Source organism: Diabrotica undecimpunctata, chromosome 6 (assembly GCF_040954645.1).
Source record: "Diabrotica undecimpunctata isolate CICGRU chromosome 6, icDiaUnde3, whole genome shotgun sequence".
NCBI classification, from domain to species: Eukaryota; Metazoa; Arthropoda; class Insecta; order Coleoptera; family Chrysomelidae; genus Diabrotica; species Diabrotica undecimpunctata.
Genome location: NC_092808.1, coordinates 78,135,129 through 78,148,729, shown reverse-complemented (window position 1 = coordinate 78,148,729; position 13,601 = coordinate 78,135,129). Strand labels below are relative to the sequence as shown.

Here is a 13,601-nt window from a genome sequence, read left to right as displayed (position 1 = left end):
GATTGGGATGACGCTGTGATGTGTAATATTTTAGAAATTACACATGGCAGACACGGCCCGAAGGTCAGGGAGGTAAAAAATTCATGCGGATCCCACTCTAGTTCTGCCTAGAGCGTGAACTTCTGAGTAAAGGTACTAGGTGACACCCAGAAGCCGTACTGACAACGGGTCAGACGGTCAAAATAAACTTTCCCCCAAAGATAAGGACTTCCACCCCCACGCGAAAATGGATCGTTCACGATTCCCACCCAGCCGAAAGGCCACTCCAAGCCCCAATGGTTATAGTTCGATCTAAAAACTGAACTATAACATATATGATGCCCTCCTAGAAGACCAGGACACGAATTACGAGATCTTCGAAGATCTTCCCACCGAGGACATAGACCAAAGGGACTTCAAACGCCCCAAAACTAAGAAAAAGAGGACAAAAGGCGGCGCGGGGGGAAACCGCGAAAAAGCAACGTACACCACGGATGACGACGTACCCCTCGATAAACGAGCCACAACAAAAAGGATGAAACAAAGGAGCAGTGAGGACGAAAATTCCAAACTGGCAAAGATAAAGTCGCTATTAAAAGAAAAGGATGCCGAAATAACAGCACTAAAACAAAAAATAGAAGAACTGCAGGATACGATAGTAGCCTCGCAAAGAACAATAATTGGCCATATTGACTCAAAGTTCCAAGAACTTAGCAATAGAAAAAAAAAAACGCAAAACCTAAGAAGGCAACAGAAACGGCCCTAAAAGAGAGCAGCAAAGAAGATACCTGGAAAACCTAGGACAAAAAGGCGTTAAAATCTGAAAAGTCTACGGGAACAATCCCAAAGACAAAAACAACCACAGAAAAGTTTACTGGAACAATCCCAAAGACAAAAACGACCACAGAGAAGTCAAAAAAGAGAACACAAGAAGAAGAATCAAAAACAGCAAGAAGAAGGCCTTGAAGGAAGACTTCTCTCCGCTAGCGACCCCTAGTGGAACAGCACCAGAGAGTCATTAGGAAATAGATACGCGCGCTACACCACGCCCTCCGTCTCCATGTCAAGCACAAGCAATGGAAACCGACGGAGAGCCAACCACAAAACACGATAAACTAACGTGGAAGCCAAAGCCGCCTGTAACTAAATTACAGAGTGTCAGCCAGACAGGAGCAATACTTAACATTGGCCAGAAAAAGAAGGTGATAACGTCAAATAGACTATCGAGAAGCGAAACTTTAATCCAAGCAAAAAGTCCAGAAGATTACAGGACTATGGTGAAAATCATAGATGAGTATAATCAAAAAACACCTATACAATGGATTGCCTTTCCACTAGAGGAAGACATAAAACCAAGAATGGTTTTAAGAGGACTAACTTCAAACACAGATGTTACAGAAATGCTCAATACTCTCAAAGAAGAGTATGATATCGAATGTGAATCAATAAAGAGCATAATTTTTGGAAAGAGCGACAAAAGAAATCTACCAATGTTTGTGCTGACACTGGAGAAAGGGGACGTGGAAAAAGCCAGGCGCATTACAAATATGATGCATATGAAGGTCCACATCGAGGACCTTAGAGAAGCAACTGGGTCCACACAGTGTTTCAACAGCCAGGGGTACCACCACACGCAGAGAGCATGCTTTAATACACCTCGATGCGTACGATGCGGAGAAAATCACTCCACAAGAAATTGCCAAATGCCCCGAGAACAGAAGGCAAAATGTGCCAACTGCCAGGGAAAACACCCGGCAAACTTCAGAGGATGCCCCAGATATCCAACCTGAGGAAAAAACAACCATAAAGACAACAAGCCTCGCAAAAAAGGCCGCAACAAACATCAAGCGGACCTTCCTACGCATAGGCAGCGAAAGTGCAAAATACCGAGAACACCATCTTGATCTCTAAACAACAGCAAGACGGACTAGTGAACTCAGTTAAGGAACTGGTCACTAGAATTGTTCACGAGGCGATCGCAGATATAAAGCTAGCACTGAACTAGTGCAAGCAAATAGGGGATACTTGTGGATAGGGTCCTGGAACCCAGGAGGCATAAGGACCAACCAGAATATACTGGACGGACTGGTCAATAGATATGGAATTGATGTCGTGGCAATACAGGAAACAAAGCTCACGAACAACATCAACATCAAGTTTCCGGGCTACGACATATACAGGAACGACAACACAGCAAGATCAGGTGACACAGCAATATTAGTGAAAAAAGACATAGGTCATATCAGAATTCTAACACCACAACTAAATAGAATTACCTCTGCCTACGTAAGACCACAAGATCTACTGATCGAAGACGACCTAAATACGTTCCTAAACGACGAACCCTCAATTATAATAGGAGATCTTCATGCAAGATCCCCAAACTGTAACGACAGAGCTACGAACGGAAATAGAAAACTACTAAACACATACTTAGAAAACAATGACGACGTTATGTCAATGGGCCCTACAGACCCAACACACTACCCAGGAAACGGACTTCCTACACACATAGACATTGTAGTAGTAAGAAACCTAGGACTACAAACAGAATTACAAACATTAAACGAAGGCACAACGGACCACAACCCCATCCTATTAGAACTAGGAACGTGGGAAGAGGAAAGTACAATCAAAAGAGTTAAAAAGAAAACAAAGTGGACGAACTTCAAAAGACTCGTGAGTACTGGAATAAATATAGTTCCAGTAATAGACAATCCACGAGAAATAGAAGGGATAGTCCTAGAGTTGGAAAACATTATCCAACAAGCACTCAGTAACAGCACTACAGAAGAGGAAGTAGAATTGCACACGGGAAGATTTAAGAATATACCACAAGAAATAAAAGATTTGATAAGGAAAAAGAACAGAGCACAGCAGAAAACAAAAAGGACATGAAACCTGGCGAACAAAAATAGAGCAAATAGGTTAAACAGAGAGGTCAAAACAGCACTACAACAACACCGTAGTGAAAGCTGGGAAAACTACATAAGAGATATGGGGGAACAAGGACCAAATATGCAAAATATTTGGAGGCTTCAGATAATACTGAAAAATGACAGAAAGCCAATCCCTCCATTACATGGAGAAAACGGAATAGTCTACACTACAGTGGAAAAAGCAGAGGTAATGAGGAGTACTCTCGAGAGAGAGTTGTCATTAAATTATCACCAAGGCGAGGACATCGACTTCATAGAAGAAGTCGAAAGACAAAGAGAAAGACCCGAAAATCCAAACGAAATCATCCCTCCCAGAGTACATCACCGGAGAAGTTAGACGAGCTAATTAAAAACAGCTCGCCGAAAAAGGCACCTGGTCCAGATCAAATAACGAACAGGGTTTTAAAATACTTACCAGCGAGAGCCATAGTATATTTAACATGCGATGCTAAGATTCAAGAAATTCCCAAACAGATGGAAAGATGCCCATATCATAATGTTACCAAAGCCCGAAAAAAACAGCACATTCTCGCAAAACTACAGGCCAATAAGCTTGCTACCTGCAATCAGCAAGATTGTAGAGACAGCTGGATTTAATGATAAACAATACACAGGAGCTGCCTTCCTAGATGTAAGCAAAGCTTTTGACAGAGTCTGACATAAAGGACTAATCTACAAAATGAGAAGATACGGCTACAGCGGAGCAATGACAAGACTAATCTCTTCGTACTTGAGTAATCGTAGTTTCAGAGTTAAATAGAACAAGTCCTATCTGAACTCGGGAACCCGGAGGCTGGAGTGCCACAGGGAGCGGTACTGTCACCTTTACTGTACACGATATACACAGCAGGTATACCTAGAACACCAGGTACATTACTAAGCCTCTATGATGACGACACAGCGATAGCGGCCAAACATAGAAATGTAGATATAGCGGTAAACAACTTACAAACAGCGCTAGATGGCATAGAAGAATGGAGTTTAAAATGAAAAATCGCTATAAACTCCGAAAAGACACAGGCTGTACTTTTCAAAAAGAGACACCAACAACCAGAAGAACAGGTGACTGTGCAAGACAATCCCATCGAGTGAAAAAGCGAAGCAAAATACCTCGGAGTAATCATGGACAAAGGTTAAACATTTAGTAAACACGTAGACGCTACAATACAAAAAGCCAACATGGCAAGAGCATCAATAAGAGGCCTAGCAGGAAGAAAAAGCAAACTCAGAATAAAAACTAAAATAAAATTAATAAATAGTATAATTCTTCCTATACTAACATATGCATCTCTCGCATGGGGTCACATATGTAACACAACAAAAAAGAAACTACAAGTGGCTTACAACAGCAGCCTAAGAGAAGCAGTCAACGTACCGAGATACGTTGCAGAAATATTCCTCTTCAGAGAATTACAACAAATTAGAGTGACTACTATAATGAAGGAAAAAGCAAGGACAAAGTTCGCGCAGATAGAGAACTATCCTAGTCACATATTGCGAGAGATCATGGTGTACGACGCTTTCCACAGATGGAACACAAGTGACCCAAACAACAAATAGTAGAATAAAATCAAACGTACTAGAGAGAAAATCAGTAAATACATCAGAGAGAAAACAAAACATCAGAGAGAAAACACTACAAAAAAGAACAAAAACAAAGCACCAAGAAGATAGTTCGTAGCTTAAACAACTCGTGGACAATCGCAACGTACAGCGTGGACCCAGTTAATTTTAAGTAGATAATTATTATACTAATATGCATTAATTCTGATTTTATGTTTCAGGCATCCTACAAAAAAAATCCAAAAAACACACAAAAAACGGCTTCGGCCACCAAAAAAATCAAAAAACTACTAACAAAAACCGGCGCAAGCCACGAAAAAATAATAACAAAAACCATTAAATATCCAGGCACGTAGGGCCCAACCCCTTGAGCACCAAGTCGCCGAACTGAGCCTAGCTCAAAGCGGAGACTTGAGGTCCAAGTAAGCAATTTTAGTTCGCGGATAAGCCTCAGTAAGATAACAGGATTATAGCGACAATGCGCTGTCCTGAGTTTTGAATTCGGTTAGGAAACCATGTTGGAGTTCTATTACCCAGGACTCCCACATGAAGAGCATTTGGCTGATAGTTGTGCCCCTATCACACATCAGAGTGCTTTAGGGGGGAAAGGGATGGTCTGGAGCATTGGAGCGCGGTGGAGTGACTCCTGTTTTTACTCGAGTTAATACACCTTGTTTCAATGAATTGTTATACCCGAACGTAATTCTTAGGGGTGAACATGTCTCACAGGCTGGGTTTAATTAAATTGCTTGCTTGCTTGAACAACAGCATCGTAAGTTCGAGAGATTCAAGATGTAGATATGGATAGTAAACAGGAAGAATTTATGGTAACATCAGTTAAGGTAAATGAAATAAAAGAAAATTATGTAATGATCAAAAAGCTTCGTAATTGAGAATTATGGAATAGACTTTAAAGTAGACACAGCTAAACATTATATCGTTTTATTTCTTAAATAAAATATAACTCATGAGATAAATCATTCCAAATTAAAGTTAAAAAAAATTTAAAATAAAACTTTATGGTAGCAATACACTACAAAATTTGTTTAAAGGGGAAATTATTTTAACTGAAATTTTTTGTAGTTAAACATACCTGTTTACCAATTTTACGTTTAAAATCATGTTTAAATTTCGGTTAATTACAAAGAGTAAATACTGTAGATAACGAATATCAAATCCCAATGTATATGGCATTTGTAGACTTTGAAAAAGCATTCGATAAGGTGGAACGTCGGGCAGTAAAGAAGTCTTTACAAAATGGGAGAATATACTATAGATATACGGACTTAATTTCCAATATATATGATAAAGCAACAACATCCATCAAAATAGTTGAACAAACGGCGCCCATTAAGATACCGCGAGGAGTTAGACAGGATGACACTATATCATCCAAACTATTCAATCAAGCTTTGGAAGACGTTATGAGGAAATTAAAATAGGAAAAACGGGGTATTAATATAAATGGCCAATACTTGAATCACTTGAGATATGCAGACGACATTGTATTAATAACAGATAAAAGGAAAGAATTACAAAATATGATGGATGAATTAAATAACGAATCAACAAAAATAGGTCTACAAATGAATTATAATAAAACGAAAATTATGACCAACCAATCAGACGAATTAATAATTACAATTGCACAAACAACTATAGAACAAGTAAAAGAATATGTATATTTGGGACAACTAGTTAAATTAAATAAAGAAAATCAGAGCGGAGAAATAAAGAGAAGGATACGGTTGGCTTGGGTATCCTTCGGAAAACTTTCCTATATACTAAAAAATAGAAAATACCCCAAATATTTAAAATCAAGAGTCTTCAACCAATGTATTCTTCTCACCTACGGTTCTCAAACTTGGACGTTTACAAAGGAAAACATGGAAAAAATAGCAGATTCAAAGAGCCATGGAAAGGCAAATACTGAATATCAGGCTATTACATAAGAAAAGAAATACTTGGATCCGCAACAAAACAAAAGTGACCGATGTATTAACGCAGATAGCAAAACTTAAGTTGAAGTTCGCTGGACATACCATAAGACAGAAAGACGACAGATGGAATAAGATGATTATACACTGGAGACCATATACTTACAAGCGAAAAAGAGGAAGGTCACAAATGGGATGGTCAGATGACTTGAAGAAACACGCAGGCCCGAAGTGGATACAAACTGCCTACAATAGAGAGACGTGGAAGAAGGAAGAGGAGGCCTATATCCAAAATTGGACAGCAAGGGCTGTATAGATAGATCGATAGAAATACTGTAGACTAAAATATAGAAAAAGACGACTTTAATAAAAAAATATTGATGCAGTCACTGAATTAGGTAAGTGTCCGCAAAAATTGAAACTAAAACTTTAAAGTAAATTTTGTTCCCGTAGCTAAACCAACACAAATGCTTTCTTTATCCATTAAAAACAGATTAGAAAATCAACTGTTAAATTTAGAAAAACGTGGCATTATATCTAACTGTGATGATCCTATGGAATGGTTAAGCGGTTTATTTATGCTTTAAACAACTAATAAAATGTTAAGCATTTGTTTGGATCAAAATAGAAATGTTCTTTTAGAAAACACTTTTTTAAAAAGCAGAAACACTTAAAAATAAACTTTTATTTACACTAGGAAAGATACAATTTAAAATATAATATTCAGACTTTTGGGATGCTTTTTTTGTAATTAATATACTTACTGAATTTGCTGTTTCAGTGCGTTGCAATTAATGTTGTAATATTCCAGAATGTGTTCCGTGCTGACAAGCGGTAACCTCTTATTGAATTTCAGTAATAGAATATGCTAGATCCCAGCGGTCATTGAAGTGTAACTCGCTCGAAAAGAAATATTGTTGGGTGTTTAGTACCTACCATTGAAGAGATATGCAATAAGTTAAAACACAATTTTTTTCGTTTTAAACTTTAAAGGGGGATCATTATACTAACCTAGATGATTTTGATCATAATTAGAGTGACCGACCTTTAACATGAATAACCGGTTGAAGTGAAATACGGAATCAATTTCCTACCAGCAGTAGAAAATTAAATAAATCCTTTTGCAATCAGTTAGTATTATTATTAGCCTTTTTAGAATATTTTAATTCTTGGTTCATTGTTCTGAGTTCTTTGTTTTATTGAGAATAAAAGATGTCATCTGACTAAATAACTCATGAATGTAAAGTTCTATGATCATAGATAACTTGCATCACTTTAAATGATGTTTGTTGGCAACACAATGACAAAGGATAGTCGGTGAAAGGTCTCAGGTGAGAGATAGAAAAGTTATTAGAATAGATCGTTATTATGAAAGCAATCAACAGTATAATACAAAAATCGTTATTATATGTTATTGCAATTTGAGATCTGGTTTAAGGTTTTTCTTGCGGAAGCCCTGCGATTCTCATTTTTTGTTGCTTAATATTTAAATGTATATTGAACAAGTTTTTTTTCTTGGGGAAACGGTTATCATATTTCTCCATATATGTTTTTTTCTTATTTAGCATAAAGTACGAGTTAATCCATATGGAATGCTGGTTATTTGTTTTTTAGACATTTTCCGACAAATACTTTAATTCTCAATATTTTTTCATTGCATAACTGTCCAGGCTTGAATTTCAACTATTAACCAATCAGTTTAGAATTCACTGCCTTATGCATACGGTGTATGAATTATCGTTTTATATAGGTTAAGTAAATATGCCAGTGTTCTGTTTTCGCAATTGTTATATATAAACCAATGCTTGCCCACACTACTTATAATTTTCCAGTTCTAAATCCCGACAATTCTGTAAGAAGTTGAGAAACCACAGCCTTTTGGATACGAAGCATAACATAATAGAGCTGCTACTATTCATTTAGGCTATATAAGTATAACCTATAAAATGAAACGGAAATATTAAATAACTTGAATGGCCACTCTTTAGTGTTGGGGCCGAAGTGTTTAACCTGCTTAGTAAATAGGTCCTTAAACCAGGTGACATATGATTTTTCGTCACTTAATTATTAACTTATTATTTTATGTTGTATCAAAAAGAGGAGTTTTCAATTTTCATGTCATTTTGTCATTTTTATGAATTATTTTTGCCCTTATTTTGGTCATAAAAAAAAGTTTTTGGCTACCTGATTTGTGGTTATTTTACTTGTACCCTGTTGTTTTACAACTTGGGCTTATTTTGTTTATAACTTTTAGCCTGTCTTGCTGCCGTATGCGGTGTTTACTTTCTCTAATGTTTTAATTTAATAGTCCTTTCCTGCATCTTCTCGGTATGTGTCCATTACATATCTTTTTAACTGCATATATTAGTTATTTGGAGTTAGGCGAGTTGTGTTAATATCTCGGTCATAAAAGAGATTAGTTTATCTGAAATCTTTTTAGTGTTTCCTAAAGTTTTTGAACTTTCTTTTGTAGAAACTTGGACAACGTTGTTTACAATTGTTTCCAAACGCAAATATAATCATTTTAGAATGGAATCAAATATTATGTTTATATTTAATATTTTTTAAGCCTTTCTGTGAAATAATGATTTACAGTAGCCATTAAGGTTGCAATGATATTTGGTTAAGCATGAGTTGCGCTGCCGTGTGTTAAACGTAAAAGTTTTATTGGAAGCTACTTTCATGGTATCTGAGATTTATGAAATAATGTATCTTTCAGTATTTCATGTACGCATAGATGGTTTTAACATTAACTTTGTCTCTATATTTTATATGGTAAGTCTTGTTTACTTCGGCGGTGGAAATATTTTGAAAGCTGTCCGTTTTGAGACGTTTCCAAGGGGCGGCACTGATTAGGTTAGGTATCGTTTTTGTTAAAATATTGCTTATGTACGAAATATTTACAATTTTAATTATACACAGGGATCGTTTTTTATTTCATCAGGTTCTAAAACGCTTAGTTGTAAGTTTTATTACGTAGGGAAATAGTTGCCCTATAGTTGCAAACAATATGTTTGACCTTATGCTTTACATTTTTGTAGTCTGCAAGAGCTTGCTGTGTCTTAATTACCCCTTTTTTTAGAAACAGTTATTGAATGTATAGTTTTCAGGAAGAGCATCTGTAAGTCCAGTACGCTCTAAGAGACAGGTTCAGTAACCATTTTGCTTACCTTTGATCTTCAATAATTTTGCATTAAGCTAATTCCTATTTCCATTTTACAATGTTTTAACCTATATTTTTGGTAACATAATCGTTATGGTTTGATAAAAGTAGTATTAACTTTGCATTCTGTATATCTATTAGCAATACTATTACCAGACATTCCTTTTCTGGCACTGATAAACAATTTACTTGGTCGCTAAAATTACTGCACGATACTCAATAAGAAATTAAAAAGTGAAGAAAAGTGATCTTAAAAATTTACGTTTAATAAAACCAAACATCAACAAAAAACATAAGTTGTATTGCAAAGGTAAAGGAGACAATTAATTAGACGTAGCTGTAAAAGCGGACAAGTGAATTTAGAACAAAGAACAAAGGCATAAGATATAACATGAATAAGGAATGCGGTATTTATCTTTTAACTTTTTTAAATATTATAAATTATAATAGGATAATATAAATTATAACAAAGGTTTCTCAACTTTAATAAAATTATTAATAATATAACAAAAATAAATATTAAGGTTAATATAAAAGTGTTTTACTTATTTTTAAGTATTATTTGGATTTCTTGAAGACTCTTTCTTTTGGTCTCTACAATACCGAAATAAATTATTATTGGTGCAATTAACATTGAAACAGTACATATAAAAAGAATACGTGTATATCCGATAAAAGCTGATATTTCTTGAAAATAATTCGTGACAACAAATACGGAAACCTGATTAAAACTGACAATATATACGGCCGCTACCATTTTGAGTCTACTAGGAAATAATTCACCAAGTAATATCTGCGGAACAGGTGCTAGTCCGATATAAAAAAATATTAAAAACATTACAACGAATAAAATGGTTAAAGGCGGAACTGGATCTATTTCTAAACGGCTGTCTCGGAGAGCTGCAAATACGGCAATAGGTACAAAAAATATTCCAATGCATAATGTGGAGATGATTAGACATGCTTTTCTTCCTATTCTGTCGATAAGCAGTAAACAGATAAAACTACCCAGTAATTCTATTCCAGCTAAAAAGAAAAAAAAGCGTTAAAAATTTAAAACAAAAGAGTATTATGGTGGAAACTTTAATACTTTTAACCAAAAATTTAGGTCAAGTCAACAAAACTTAGAATCTTTATTTTAGTAGGACTAATTGTGTACTAAATACTATTTTTTTTTAATTAAAACTAAAATTTCGGCGCAATGAATATAAAGCCAGCTACTTTTTTTTTATGAGTATTTCTTAGGTATTTGTTCTGGCTACACTGGTCAGACCTGCGCCTGCATGGATTTCCCTTTGGTCTTAAATATGAATGTAATTTTAAAGTTATTATGCACTCTAGCAAGACAAAGGCACAAAAGAACACGTTTGAGATTAGGAAGCTTTTTAGCCTTACAATGTTCCACTACGTTTCTCTTTAAATAAATAGTTTATCAAGTTAAAAAATATTTTTAGCCCACATCAACTCAAAGTAGTTTTGTAGTTTTTTGCGTTCGCGGCTATAATATTATGTCTATGTGTAGAATTAATTTTTAATATTAATATTTAAATATTTACGCCTCTTTTTTAAGTTTATAACCAGATTCAGATAAATATGCAGGCTGAAAAGTAAGATATAAGCACATATATATATATATATATATATATATATATATATATATATATATACATATATATATATATACATATATATACATATATATATATATATATATATATTTATATATATACATATATATATATATATACATATATATATATATATATATATATATATATATATATATATATATATATATATATATATATATATATATATATCGAGAAAAGGAGTACGACCGTCAATTCAATATAAATTAAGGATCACTCAGAAGAGTGATCTTTTCTGCTTTTGCATGCGGTGTCCTATAATTCTTGATGTAGACTGGGGTTTGGTCTTTCACTTTCAGTTTTTGTTCATAGAAGTTGTTACATGTTAGCATGTCGTGCCTTAGGCCGAATATATCTGAGTATTTCTCACATAAAGATCCCAATTTATCGCGTGTGTATTTTGGGATATCTAACTTAAGTGATTCCCGTAATTCCTTTTTCCTATCTTTACTGCCATTGATCAGTCTATATATGTTAAACAATTTAATGTCTAGTGTTTTGATTGTGTTTGTCTCTATCTTTACCGTTTCGTAGATTGTAGTGAACATTTTGATGTACGGATTATTGCTTGAAATGATTGCTCTCGCTATGAATATTCCAGGTGGTATTTAATGTTGTTCCACTACTCTGTCGTTCTTTAATGTTTGAAAATTTGTGGCTATTCTGTAAATTTCGCATTTAGGCGGTATTATTATCGTGTCATTTTCTATGTTATCTAAATCTAAAATTTTCGTACTAACATAACAGTCTCCGTCGTCTTTAATGTGGATTTTCAGATTAGCGTAGTCCAATATGCATTGAAAATTTTAATTGAAGTCTCTCCCAATAATTCCGTCCGTTGGAATAGGAAAGTTAGATTCTACTAATTGAAATATATGTTCAAACCGACGTGCTTTTACTTCTAGTGTTGTTTCGATTGCTCCCATTGTTTGCAATTCTCCTTTAGTTAAATCGTTTATTTTCGCCTTTGTATTTGGTTTCACATGTTCCTAGTTCCAAACATTTGAGTATAGAAATATCGGCTCCTGTGTCTATGATAAATATATTTGTCTGTCCTAGGATTCCTGTTTGTATTTATACGAAATTTTTTAAGTTTAAGTCGTTGTAAATGTAATATTCCACTTCTAACTGTGTATTTCTGTTATCTTGATCATTCAAAACCCCAACTGCGGGTTTTCCGGTTTCCCTTGGCTATCTTCTAATTTTAGTAGCCTTACATTCCTATTATGTTCTCCTCTCTGGTTTCCTCTGTATGTCTGGTTGCTGTTTTGTTTATACCCTCTCTGTAGAGTTCCTTTGGTTCATTTTTGCTTTTGCTTCATTTTGTTGTTCAAAGGTAGGTCTTCTCCCCCTGTCATATTTGTTGTGATATCCTCTCCTATACTGTTGCTGTCCTCTCTTAGCTTCGTAATTTGTCCTATAATTTAACAGTCTTTCTTGTGTGCTATCTTCTGTCGTGTCGATCGACAAAAATTTGGACATTATTTCGTGCGTGGTTGTGATGTTACATGCAGCTACAGTTTCCGTTGTATATTTTTTCTCTAGTTCCAATGCCATTCCTTCCGCTATGTATGCAACATTTAGCTATTCTGCTCATTCTTCAATTTCAGATGCATAGACCGCTGCATCTTTATGTCATTGTCTTTTCTTAGCCAATTTAGCTATTACGATCTTCGTATTATTGCCTCTCAGTTCTCTCTTCAGTGAAGCTGCTATTCTTGGGATTGTATCCTCTGTAGTTATAACCTTTCTGGCCTTACTGGTTAACCTTGTTTTGATTAATGTTATCGCTGTTTCCTCGTGCCCTATTGCTGTTTTCTCAAGGAGTTCCAATGCATCTAAAAATGACTGCAGTTTACCTGCGCTTCCATCAAACACACTGAGCAACACCTTGTTTGTGAAATTTAAAAATTCGTTAATTGTAAGAGCCATACTTATTTCTTGCTCTGTGTCGCTTGTTTCGTCTTCTAAATCCTTGTCACTTTGTTTTTCTTCTATTTCCTTGTTGATTAGCTGATATATCGGGCTGGGAACTACTACTCTTGTATTGACTGCTTGAAACGAACGCAAAGCTCTATCCCTGATTCTGCCAAAATATTTGCTACACGTCTCTCTTTGTTGGTCCGTTAATGTCTCCCAATTTTTCCTTATTAAATTGATGAATTTATTGTATAATTTGACTAATTACGTCGTTACGTGTATTCTTTAACTTCTTTAGCTTTAGATACGTCTTTCTTCACGACCCTTTTGCTTTGCTTCAATACTTCTTGTGTAATTTCATCAATTATTTTGACGAAATCTTCCCAACAAACCTTGTTGCTATTCATTTATTCATGAGAATTTCCATTTGCGTTATTCCTGTACTTCGTAA

At 35.1% G+C, this 13,601-nt stretch overlaps 2 protein-coding genes across 2 annotated transcripts in view; one reads left to right on the top strand and one right to left on the bottom strand.

Annotated features, from left to right (window-relative positions):
• Positions 1–1,055: 1,055 nt before the first annotated feature.
• LOC140444482 (uncharacterized) lies at positions 1,056–1,769 on the top strand. Its single transcript, XM_072536241.1, has one exon. It carries the CDS (start codon positions 1,056–1,058, stop codon positions 1,767–1,769), a length of 714 nt encoding a protein of 237 aa, XP_072392342.1.
• An 8,094-nt stretch (positions 1,770–9,863) lies between these two features.
• The window catches only part of LOC140442692 (facilitated trehalose transporter Tret1-like), a 32,236-nt gene continuing 28,498 nt past the window's right edge, over positions 9,864–13,601 (bottom strand). Inside the window, exon 3 of the mRNA XM_072533682.1 lies at positions 9,864–10,607. Coding sequence (XP_072389783.1) covers positions 10,123–10,607 — 485 coding nt within the window. The 3' untranslated portion in view covers positions 9,864–10,122. The remainder of the gene's footprint in view (positions 10,608–13,601) is intronic.